This window comes from Choloepus didactylus, chromosome 8 (assembly GCF_015220235.1).
Source record: "Choloepus didactylus isolate mChoDid1 chromosome 8, mChoDid1.pri, whole genome shotgun sequence".
NCBI lineage: Eukaryota > Metazoa > Chordata > Mammalia > Pilosa > Megalonychidae > Choloepus > Choloepus didactylus.
Genome location: NC_051314.1, coordinates 127,656,706 through 127,669,368, shown reverse-complemented (window position 1 = coordinate 127,669,368; position 12,663 = coordinate 127,656,706). Strand labels below are relative to the sequence as shown.

Sequence of the window (12,663 nt, the reverse complement as noted above, 5' to 3'; positions counted from 1 at the left end):
CCGTGACACCATTATAGATGGTGAAATCTAAGAACCAGTTAAATTTGATTCAGAAAGAAAGTTGACACTCTCCTCACCATCTCTGATTAATATAAAATGTGGTCAACTCTCCAATGCGCAGAAGTAAATTATCTTCCCTTTGGTAAAACAGGCCACCCAGGCTGCTTTTCTTGGCCGTTAATAACAGTGCCAAGTTAGGATATCATTGTACTTAAAACCCCTCTGAGAGGTCAAGAGGGGTGGGAGTAGTATGCCTTCAATTGTGTAGAGGGAGAATGGAAGCCCAGGGAGGTTGGGGAGTTGCCTAGGGTCACACAGCTAGTCAGGATAGAGCCAGAGCCAGATCTCTCACATCTTCATCGTACCACTCAGAGGCTTCCTAAATACTGCCAGACTCAGCTAAGGTGTCAAAATGGGAGATTCAGGAGAAACCAGGAAGAGATAGATGCAGAGTTGTTTCTGGGTCATTACTGCTCTTTCCCTCCTCTCCACATCTCACAGTTTGCACAGAGGTTGCAAACTGACAGCCCACAGATATGTTTCCATTTGGCTCTCACAGCATTTTAAAATGCCTTGTCTTAATTTCCAACATTTGTAAACCAGCAGATTTCATAGGATACAGCAGGCCCTCTGGCTCTCTAGAAAATTTAGGATGGTCTGGCAAGGGTAAGCCCTCCTTCCCGCAAGGCAACGGGTAGCTGGGACCAAACAGCCAGGCTTGCTTTAGATAGGGAATGGATTCTCCATTTTGCCTCAACCCCCATCCACCCACTCTCTTGCTCCCTCACCTGTCAGGAACATGAAGTCTTTAGACATCTCTGTTAGGCCTGGGCAGGAGTGGCTGCTTGCTTGAATGACTGGTGGGATTCCTGCCCCCCCCCCCCCAATGACCTGAAACACTATGAATATTTCAGAAGTTGAGTTCAACCTTTTAATACCCTCATGCATAAGAAAGTGATTAAGTAATCCTGTCATATAAGAAATAAGGAGGCATCTGAGATGCTAGCACAACTGGGCTCCACACTGAGTCTACCAGGAATCAGTGGGAAAGCAGAGATTACCTGGGATGGTTTGCATGGTCAAACTCAGCATTACCCTTTTTACACTGGTATGTATTTCTCTCTCTCTCTCCCAGAATCAACCTGTACGAGTTGATGAAGAATAATAGCTTTCAAGGCTTTAGTTTGTCAATAGTTCGGCGCTTCACCCTGTCTGTTTTGAAGTGCTTGCAAATGCTTTATGTAGAGAAAATCATTCACTGCGATCTCAAGCCAGTGAGTACAACCTCTCCTCCACCACAGGAGCTGGCTCCCACCCTCAGGAACTGCTTGCCCCAGTCCATTCCCCCGTGGTAACTGGCATGGCCATCAGATCACAGCCAGTGCTTTCAGGGTGGAAGCCAATCAGTCATGTTTATAGGTTGTGTAAGCCAAGTGGTATGCAGCGACGACTAAGGCACAAATACTAGGGAGAAGGAAGAGAGACGTAGTACAGTTGAGGCAGACAGGAACAAAAAGGTCTGAGTGCTTGCTTGTAGGGGCACTTAATGGAAACACATTTATTCAATGGGATTTCTAAAGCCTTATGTGAAAGCAAAGCATAGACACAGGTGCCAAGAAAGATAAGAATAAGTTCACAATCTTCAGGAGTTACAATCTCTATGGAGAAAGAGAAAAATGTATGCAAAAGAAACACTGCAAAGCTGGGAGTGCTGGGTCCAAACAAGAGCTACAGAACACGTGTAGGAGGTGGGGGAGGGAAGGGCAATGAGATTTGGAGACAGGTGAAAGGGTCCACTTAGGGGTGTTACCATTTTGGATTGGGCCCTGGAGGATGGTGAGCATCCAGGTAAGTTGAAAAGTCAGAGCCAGGGCAACATTATAAAATTAACATATGTCCCTCTTTCTCTCTCTAGGAGAATATAGTGCTGTATCAAAAGGGTCAAATCTCCGTTAAAGTTATTGACTTTGGATCAAGCTGTTATGAACATCAGAAAGGTAGGCTCCAATCCAGTCCCTTTGCCTGAATTTTCCTATTGGATTTTTTCCTCCTTATTAAAACAAATACTTCGCACACAGGATCACCTGGATTCTAGTCTGGCTCAGCCATAACAAATTGCTGGTATGACTTTGAACAAGCTGCTTCACCTCTCTGAGCCTCTGTTTTCTCGTCTGTAAATTGAGAAGGTTGGACCCAAATACTTTAAGGTTCTTTGCAGCTCATATTCCATGCATATGAACTAGCTACTCAAAAGCATTGGATCCCAAAACTAGACGTACATCAGAATCACTTGAGGGCTCTGAAAAATTATGGTTTCCAAGGCCTCACCCCAGATGCACTGAATCCAAATTTCTTGGGAGTACCCAGAAATCTGTACTTTGGAAACCATGGCCACTTTGAAGTTTGGAACCAACTGCCCTGAGTTCTCTAAGCTTTATACTTTTTTCAAGCTAGAATCCAGAAAGTAGCCCTGGAGTACATTTGCACAGTCTTCACCAAACTTCAATATCATTGCCTGTTCTTTCAGCTTTTAAAAAGGTCTCATGCAGAAAATATGTATGTGCTATGTGTCATACCCTGTCCTGGGTACCAGCAACAAAAAATGAGGTAGATGCGTTACCTCAGGTTGCTTATAGTCTAATGGATGAGATAGAAAGATAAAAAGATGACTTAAAAGGTGCAACGACTAGATATATATACAGGTTGTGCTAATGGCCAGGCTTTGTGATGGCAGTGGGTGTCAGAGGAAGTCTGAGATTGAAGAAAGAACTACCAGGTAAGTACTCAGGTGCTTATTTCCCAATTTTTCCAGATGCATGGATGGTTCCATATATTCTGAAGAAGCAGTTTTGAAGATATATGCCTTTTATGTCTTTTATGTATGGATCCTGTAAGAAATTCCAACTAGAAAACAATATGCCTTCCACAAAGAACTGATATGTTTACTCTTGCAGATATTAAAGCTGTGTCACCGATTAGTTACCATTTTTCTTATCTTCCAGAATGCTCAGAGCTGAATTTGTACTTATTGTACCCTTGGTTTTTACACTCATTTCCCCCTTTATCTGATTTTTTCTGACTTCCCTTTGGTCTTTACTGTGAGGCAGTAGGAATACCAGAGTTGGACTGCCTGGGTTCAAATCCCAGCTCTGCCTTATAGCTGGTGATCTTGACAATTTACTTAATCTCTGAATGTCTCATTTTCCTCTCTTTAAAATGGGGATAATAGGAAGCAAAGAGGTTTGCCCTAGGTTAGAGCCAGGAATCAAAGATACTAGATAAGAACACAAGATATCTCAGCTCCCAGTCGTAAATCACCTGCTGATAGTTGTCTGATGGATCAATGATATTCAAAAATCATTTTATTAAAAATGGCTAGAATACTAGAAAGAATTACATCAAGGACTTAAGAATCAAAAGCAATGCAAAAATATTCATCTCAGCCTTGCTAGTAAAATTGAAGATGGCAGCAACATTTGGGCATTGGATAAGAAAATTATGACACACCCAAGTGATGGGATTCTCTATGACATTATCACTAAAGATGATGGTTGTAAATAGCTTTTGATGATGTAGGAAGAGGCATAAAATAGCAAAAGGAGGATATAAACTTATATAAGCAATATGACTTCAGCTTTGCAAAAATAATGAACACATAAAAGACTGGATGAGAATATAACAGTCAACTGATTACCAGTCAATGTTAACATTAGCAGAATTATGGTAAGTACAATTACATATAGACTTTCATTATATTCTCAGTCTGTGCTATCTATTTTGGTAGCTATTAACCACATGAAGCTATTGAGCACTTGAAATGTGGTTGGTCCAAATTGCAATGTGCTGTAAATGTAAAATACACACCAGATTTCAAAGACTTAGAATGTAAAAAGGATGTAAAATACCTCATTAATTTTTATATTGATTATGCATTGAAACGCTAATATTTTGGTTATGTTGGCTAAATAAAACATTATTAAAATTTTAAAAATTGGGGACAATAATAGCAACTGCTTCATAGGGTTGTTTAAGGATTGGAAGAGTTCATCTGGATAAAGCACTTAGAATGATGTCTGGAACATGGTATGCCCTACAGAAGTATTAGTTAAATGTATTTTTTTAAACTACTCTATGTAGTTTAAAAAAAAGTCTCTCTTTCCCCCACAGTGTACACCTACATCCAGTTTGTACTTTGATTGCAATGTACCTCAAATCCATTTTAGAGGCAGGTAGGGTTTAAAAGTCATTTTATTAAATCTCTATTTCATTTTAAATCACAAAAGTATTACATCCTCACTATAACCAATTTAAACAAAGAGTAATTAGAGAGAGTCCCTGTCTTCATCTCCATCCAGAAAGCCACCGATAATGGATGTTAAAAAAGCAGTGATGTCCCATTTCTCTGCTTTCAGTCTCATCTGCAGAATCTAGGCTCCCTACAATATTTTCTTTACATCCCTATCTCCTGAGCTTTTCTTTCTATACTTTATATATGATCCAAATGCTTACATTATATTAAATATACATTTTCAAATTATACATGATTCCAGATTCTGATATGTCTCCTCCCTTGCCAAGTTGAAAACCACAATCCTCTCAGATGATCTCTGCCCAAAATTAATCCAGCAGTATGAAAATTTAGCTTTATATTAGTCTTATTTTTCAGTTTTTGTGTGTGTGTGTTGTTTGTTTGTTTGTTTTAAAGTTCAGTGGACTTAAATTTTCTTCTCTAAAAGGCAGCCAACTTTGGAGTTCTGTAGCAATAAAGTGGAGATATTAACACCTCCATTGTATCATTATCATCAGGTGGCTGTGGGGATGTGATGAGATTAGATCTGTAGTGTGACCCGTAAGTGCTCATCGGTTGTCCTTCGGTCCCTTTGCAAAGCCCACAGGGCGAGAAGAGTGGGGGAGTCCCAGGCCTCGTCCTCCCTCACCTGAGACGCTGTCCCGGAGAAGGGTGCTCTGGGGAGGGGGAGGTTTTTCCCACGCGAGGTTTCTCTCTCTTTCCCCCGCAGTGTACACCTACATCCAGAGCCGGTTCTACCGATCCCCGGAGGTGATTCTGGGCCACCCTTACAACATGGCCATCGATATGTGGAGCCTGGGCTGCATCATGGCGGAGCTGTACACTGGCTACCCGCTGTTCGCGGGGGAGAACGAGGTGGAGCAGCTGGCCTGCATGATGGAGGTGAGGCGCGGGCCCGCCCGCGGGGCTGAGGTGCTGCGGGGTAGCTGCGGCTCCCGGGGGTGGGGTGCATGGGGACCGCCAGGGCATGACACACACCAAAATCCACCTGAAAAGTAGGTGAAGAAGTTCTTTACGAGTTGCACAGTTTCTTTAACTTTATTCTTTTTTCTCTTTGAGTGCAAATTTACAGTCCCCTTCCTTCACAAATTTAATACAGTTTTATGTTTTGAAATCTTTTATCATTTTTATAATTCTTTTTCTTTACCATGAGCTTCCATGAGTAAAATAAAAATTGGGATGAGTTATCATTAAAATATAATTAGGGAAGCACAAAAATTTTATTAGGCATATAGCTCTTAGATAAATGGTTGGAACTGGGTTTTCTCTTTTTCCAATTATTTCTTGTACCTGTGGATGAGTATTCCTTACTGCTAGAATGAAAAGACTCAGAATCAATTCTGTTCCAATCTTTTGTATCGATATGAGCGCTGGCAGGAAGACTATTGTAGTCATATAGCCTAATTATGGACTCTTTTTGAGTTGTATGTGAAAATCAAATACTGAGCTGTCAATAAAAATTATTCTTAGCCTATTAGCTAACACCCTGATTTCAATTTTGTTGAAAGCAAAGAATTGAAAATTACCTGACGTAAAATATATTTATTGTTCAGTCATTAGTCATTCACTATCTTAATTTTCTGGGATCTTGTTATAGAGCTAACTCAGACAAAACAAGGAGAAATACACTTAAAAATTTGGAAATTTCACATTTTTTTACTGTAAACAAAGATATCCACATTGATCTACCTATCTCTATCTATCTACCTATCTAATCTGTAATAGATCTATCTTTATGTTTATGTATATGCCAAATTTCTGTTTCTGGATTGTCTCAAAATAAGGATGGTCAAAGAGACACATACCCTTGAAATTTATTAAATATATGTAGATAATCTCATTTCATTTTTGAAACTAATAAAATATTAATAATTTAGTAATGATTGCTGTAAATGGTAGCTATGGTAGAATGAGCTCTGGCCTGTGACTCAGGAAACCTGGGGTGTTACCCTGGCTCTGTCTCTTTGACAAGCTACTTCACTTCTAGGGACCTCTGTAAAATGAGGGGCATAGAGTTAGTGGCTTCTATGCTTGATATAAGATGATTTTATGAAACATCCCTGAATCATTCCTGTTTCCAATACCAAGGAGAATGGGGATAATGGAATCTGGGTCCAGGTTCCTACAACTCAGAACTGACTCAGCTCCCTCTTGACCTCACTGTCATTTGGACTGAGGAGCAGGGGGTCACACATGAATTATGGCTGGGATCCCAGCTGCAAGGACAAGTGATCCAGGGCTGAGGGTGACCCTGTACTTTCTCTATCTCTGTGTCCCCCTATAGGTTGCAGTGAGAAAAGGTGAGCAAATAGGTGCTATGCTTTGCTTGTCTTATTGTGGTCTGATGCCCATCTGGTGATTCCCATCTCCTTTTTCTCCCCTCCCTTCCCATGCTCTACACTGGGGTATGCCATTCTTTAATTCAGGTGTGGTCAGCATGTGCAGTGGTTTATTTGCTCTGACAGTGAGCTCAGGCTACCATCAAGCCTCTAGTTGGGGCTGATGCCAATTTAGAATACCGTGGCCAGTGTTGATTCTCAGGATTCTGAAACAGCCCTGGATTTAGGAGATAAGAGACCTGGGCTCTGGGCTTGTGCTACCACTGACTTAACGGTATTACTTAATATCCCCGAGTCCCTCCTTATCTGTAGAAGGCAAGGTTTGGCCAAAGTCCCACAGTGTTGTAACAGTCATTGAATCTGTGACTCCACAAAGAGTGAACAACCTGCCTTGTGCTTGTTGAAGGTGCTGGGCCTGCCACCAGCCCGCTTCATTCAGACGGCCTCCCGGAGACAGACGTTCTTTGGTAAGTTCCCAGGTCTAAATCTCTTTTTCCCTCAGTGACTGAACAGGTGTCACAGGCCTTGAGGACCCCATTTGGTGCCATTCCCCTGGCCTCATCTCAAAAGACAAGCTGAGACTAGGAGCTTTGTTCAGAAAAGTAAAAAGATGCTGGGAGGTGGTGCCAGGCGGCGTGAAGGACATGGGGTGGAGAGTCACGTTAGGAATGGGCTCTTGGCAGTGAAAATAAATGTTCAGGAGTGGGAGAGAGACCAGGTTCCTGCTCTGAAGATCTACCAGCAGATCTTGAAACCTCAAAAGAATATAATTATACCTTCTCTGGAAAGTTCTCCCCACCCCCTCCAAGCAACTTGCCCTGTCACACTGCTATGTCTCCACCTCACTGTGCAGGGAAATCAAAGAGCAGAAGCTTCTTTTCAAGAACAGTGGAGAATTCCCTTGCTATGTTCTGTCATTCATGGAGTATTACTCTTGCCTGCTGAAATTTTCTTGACCACCAAAGTCTCCCTATCCCAGGTTCATTACAACTTTGGTATAAACAGGTAAGCAAGGGCTTTAGGGACAGTTTTGCTGTAGGTATAGGTTGGCTGGTCAGTTTTGTAAGGGTCTTCTGTCTAATTGGTGGGATTCAGCCTCAAACAGTGCCCCATGCTGCCCCCTTCCCCACAGTTCCCGGGCTCTTGGATTGTATGATCCTCTGCCTTTCTGTTTGAGTGCTGCTATACAAGATGGACAGATGAATCAGCAAGGTACCACCCGAGGCGGGGCTTCCAGGGCACCATGCACCAAAAAGATGAAGTCCCACATCCAAACCCCCCTTGAAGAGCCATAGGAAGCAAAGGGATTCCCAGACAGAAAAAGCCATAGTGGCCAGAAGTCCAGCCAAGTGGAGCAAAGGCAGACATGAGGCAAAGGGGATTCTGCAGGCAGAGACTCCCTGCCCTCTGGACATTTCTGACCAGCCACTACTGTCAGGCGGGATCACAGGCTGTGGAATCCCAGCCATTCCTAGCTCTTCTCCCGCTTCTTTCAATCAAGAGTGACCTCAGATGGAGAAGCAAATCATATGATTTCTTGCCACAGCTTGAAGGTCAGAAACACCCTCCAGGGGAGATCCTCCTGAACAAAAGGGGCTTACAAAAGGGGGTCAGTCATGCAGAGCTGATCAATCAGTATTTTTAACCCTAAAATTCTGCACTACTTCTGTACCAGTAGTGGATCCCAATCACCCTGAGCCCCTGCCACAGCCACAGCCTTGCTAGCCTCTCTCCCAGGACTCCTGAGCTCTCCCCATGATCCAGAAACTAAAAGGTTAAGGCCTGGCAAGCAGAGGTCTTCCATGATCTCTGCTTCAGTGTCAAGCTGGCATCCATTCTGACAGCACCCATACCATGCTGCTGGTTTAATATTTTGAATGTCAACCTGTAGTCAGGCTGCGCTTTGAAGACCTAGCCCCTGAGCAGGGGCAGTGTCCTGGCTACCCTGGATCTGTGCCCATGTATAACCTTTCTTTAAGAGCAGCCTGGTGGTAGCAGAAGCTCTGGCTGACTCCCTTGTGTAACTTACACAGAGAACAGTAGGACTGGTCTTCTGACCCCAAATAGACTTTTCCCACCCATCCCTTATAATTAAGCCTTTTAGATTTTGAAGGATTTTAGGAAAGGAAAGTGGAGATGTTGGTGTTCCTTCCCACTAGACAAAGACATTGTGGGAAGAACCTGTAACACTGAATCATGAGGTAGCATCTAGGTGGGGAGTAGAAAGAAGGGAACACAGGGCAGCTTGGTTTCAGAGTGTAGCAGAGACATAACACATGACCAAGTCACAGAGTGCCTGCTTTCCCCCATCAGCAGTGGGCTTTAGGATGGTGACGTGGTTTTGGTAGCAACATGGGTAAGAAGGTAACGTACTGGATGCTGCATCCTCTTCAATCTCTCCCAAACCTTATTCAAGCATATGAATCATCTGGGAACTTGGCAATGTACTAATTTGCAGGCTCCTCATCTCTAATTATGATCTAGGAGGCTTAGAGTGGATCCAGGATTCTACATTTTTAACAAGAGCTCCTTGTAATTCTAATGCTAAAGTGAGTTTGGAAACAGTGTCCACTTCAGTTCTTGCCTCTCCCATCCCCAGGTTAGGTCCCTGCCAACTCCCCCCAAACCCCAGCCACTCCTAGTTAATATCCCTAATTAGCAGCAAAGAGAGGGGCAAGATACTTGGGTACCCCAAGCAGCAAGATAGAGGTGGAGAGAATGATTACTTACTGGGGAGGGTCAGAGGGGTGAGAAAAACTTACACAAGAGAAACAACCACATTCTGATAACTTTAGAAGCTATGTTGCATATAAGCCTGTGTGCTTGATTCTTCTTCAGTCATTTGTAAAAAGAGAAATATAGGACAAGGTGATTTGTGCCACAATCAAAAAGGAAATGGGGATTTGTGTGAGTTCACATTAACTTTACCCTATACAAGTAATACTCCCGAGCTATTTTTAGCTATATGAAAACACAAATACATACCCATGTGTGTATATACACTCATACACACTCACAGAAGACCTTCTTCAGTAAAAACAAATGTTCTTTTGGAGGCCTTGCAAATAGCATTGGTTACAAAGGTAATAGAAGCACTTCATTATGCACAGTCCTTTACATGAATACCACTTTTTGTGACAATTCAGTTTAATGTGTGATTGTGTGTGTGCATATACACTCACCCATATGCAGGCAGATTTTTACAAGGCATGTGCATGAATTTAGTGGCCAACTTTTCTGAACATGCACTCCAGAATCTAGACGTCCAAATGGGTGGTATCACCTTCAGATTGCACAAAGCATCCTTGGGAGCCTTCAGAACTGTCTTCAGCTTCTTTTTCAGGGATGGCAAATCACATGTTTGGTGGAGATTTAATCTGTAGAAAGGACTGAGAGCTATTCCAGGCTATGTCTTAAGCAAACAACCAAGTCTGATCATTCCAATTATTGACCAAGTTTTGGTGCAACTTTAAAGAAGTAATGAGGTTTATTTGCTTGGGTGGCTTGTCAATGAGCTCTGAAAGCAAGCCCTACTAAACTGATTTTCTTGGTATACCATGTGGGGAAGCAATAAGGACATCGATAATCCCAAAATGGATGATATCCTTTTATTCAGAGCCGAATGCTTTTGTCACTTCAGTTTATTTTATTATTTTATCATTATTTTAGTATGTATGTGTGTATTTTACTTGGGTTAATGTTAAACTATTTAAACCGTCTGGTTGATTGGAGGAGGTAGTGGTGGGAAAAAGACTCAGAACATATGGTTATGGTAAAAAATTTTTTAATTTAATTGCATTCGTTGGATAATCTACATGTGGTTGTTTAAACTGACTGAGACTTGTGCATCTGTATATATGGGTAGGGTGGGCTTAAGGCATAGAGCAAGAGCTGCAAAGACCATTCCGAGTAGCAGCGTGGTTGAGTGAACAGTTGTGGTGTGACCAATGAATATTTACACCTTGACTAAATACAGAATGTTGTATCTCTAAAGATTCCAAAGGTTTTCCTAAAAATATAACCAACAACAGGGGGAAAAAAAGATACCCGGACTCCAAGGATCTCACCATGGTGCTGAAAACCTACGACACCAGCTTCCTTGATTTTCTCAGAAGGTGTTTGATGTGAGTTTGTTGGGGGTATCTTTGTCTCTGGGTTGCCTTTTCAAAGTGTCCTTTCACCGCTGTTTGCTGGTGAAAGGTTGGGTCTGGGAGACGCTTATAAAACTAACAGTAGTAAATAGTGGTAATAGAGCTTTATAGCCTATAAAATGCTTCCAGGTCCATCAGAACCCTCTCTCTCCCCAGCTGTGAGATTGTCAGGGCACAGTATTTGCTCTGTTTTGCAGACATGGAGGCTGAGGCTCAAAAAGACTAAGTGATTTATACTGGACAACACAACGTGTGGGTAGAGCTGGCCCGCTTTCTGGTCTCAGGCTACGAGGCAGCAAGATTCTATGCAAGTCCTGAATGTCTCCTTCCTGGACTGAGACCAAACTCTTCTGGGATCTTATTGTAACTGCTTGCATACTTACCCAGCGTAAGCTGGTTTCATGGTCCCTCCTCATCTCCCTAGGATTTAGGGCCTAAATACTCTTGTATTAGGGAATTAGGGGACAGTGAGCTGTAAAACATTATTTACAACTTTTTAGAACCTATTTGCATATTTTGAACCTTGGAAAGTAGGTTCTATACCTTAGTCAGGTTATAGTAAAAAAAGGAGCTAGCACTACAAGCACCCAGGGCAGTGCCCAGTTTAGAAGGTGTTTAGCAAATGTTAGCTATCAGTACTATACAATTATTATAGTAATTATTACAGGTTTTGCAGGTCAATCTCCGCTGAGCAGCAAGTAGATTAGATGCGTGGTATTTGGCAAATCATTGTTTCTCTCTGTGCCTTAGTTTTCTTTTCTATAAAAGGGGGCATTCCTAAGGTTCCTATCAGTCCTATAGCTGTTTAACAGTTTATAAAGACCACATCCTTACATTCTGCCAATCTTCCAGGGGAATGGAGTAGTTTTAGCAAATTACTCTTATGGAATTTGTGTGCTCTGGAGTTTACTTACTAGCTCAGATGGTAAACCATCAGATACTACTATAAGTTTTCCATCTGGGGGTTAGGCAGTCATCTAAATGATGGAGATAGAGAAGAATTCTATACCCCATCTTTATCCTTACTGTATCCCAGCCTCTTGCTGAGGTCATAGAATGAGTACATCTTAACAAATGACAGTAACTCACACCTGAGACAGAGGTGAGCCATCCAGAAACCCTGACCATCCAGAATAAAGCTCAGAACCAGGAAACAGTTTTCTTTTTAGTGCAATGAGTTGTTTTCTCACAACTTGCAAGAGACTGTCAAGCTGATGGAATTTGTTGCGTTATCATTCCATATATTGCTAGTTCACAAATCTTTGGAATGAGAGACTGAGTGTATTGAGTTAAATTTAATAGTGGTAAGTGTAAATTCCTGTGTGTAGGTTTTATTGGATAACTCTGGAAGTTCTGGTGAGAGGGGACTGCGATTAACAGAAGTTCATTTGACAAACTGGGAGTTTGAGTGGTCTAAAGTTTGGGAGTTTGCGATGTTAATGTGGTCTACCTGTAGTTATAAGTTATAACAAAAGACATTCCCAGCATAATGGACACCAGTTAGATGACAGCTGAAATTTCCCAGCTTGGAAGGTGACCAGAAGGTGGAAAACATATCATATGATCGATTGTAGTGATGTAAATGTTTTCGGATAGTTGAAGGATTATAGCATAAGAGAATATTAGTTGTCATATTCTATGTAATGCTAATGGGAAGAGTTAGGACCTGGATAAAAGTTCCTGGGAAGTGACTTTTGGTTGAATAAAAATGAACTTTCCAGGAATCAGAGTTTATCAAAATTGGAACAGGTGGCTCTGAGCGATTCCCTGGAATTACTCAAGAGCTGCAGGATGTTTCCATGCTGGGGCTTCCGTCAAATGTATTCTGTTAATGTGTTAGAAGTTTGGCTGGATTATATCCAAG

The 12,663-nt window shown here is 42.0% G+C and overlaps 1 protein-coding gene across 2 annotated transcripts in view; it reads left to right on the top strand.

The window, feature by feature from the left end:
- The window catches only part of DYRK4 (dual specificity tyrosine phosphorylation regulated kinase 4), a 40,705-nt gene that overhangs the window by 26,476 nt on the left and 1,566 nt on the right, over window positions 1-12,663 (top strand). For both annotated transcript variants that reach the window (XM_037847166.1, XM_037847167.1), the window contains exons 9-13: window positions 1,136-1,274; window positions 1,916-1,997; window positions 5,019-5,191; window positions 7,055-7,115; window positions 10,643-10,772. In XM_037847166.1, the coding sequence (XP_037703094.1) occupies window positions 1,136-1,274; window positions 1,916-1,997; window positions 5,019-5,191; window positions 7,055-7,115; window positions 10,643-10,772 (585 nt within the window). The remainder of the gene's footprint in view (window positions 1-1,135; window positions 1,275-1,915; window positions 1,998-5,018; window positions 5,192-7,054; window positions 7,116-10,642; window positions 10,773-12,663) is intronic.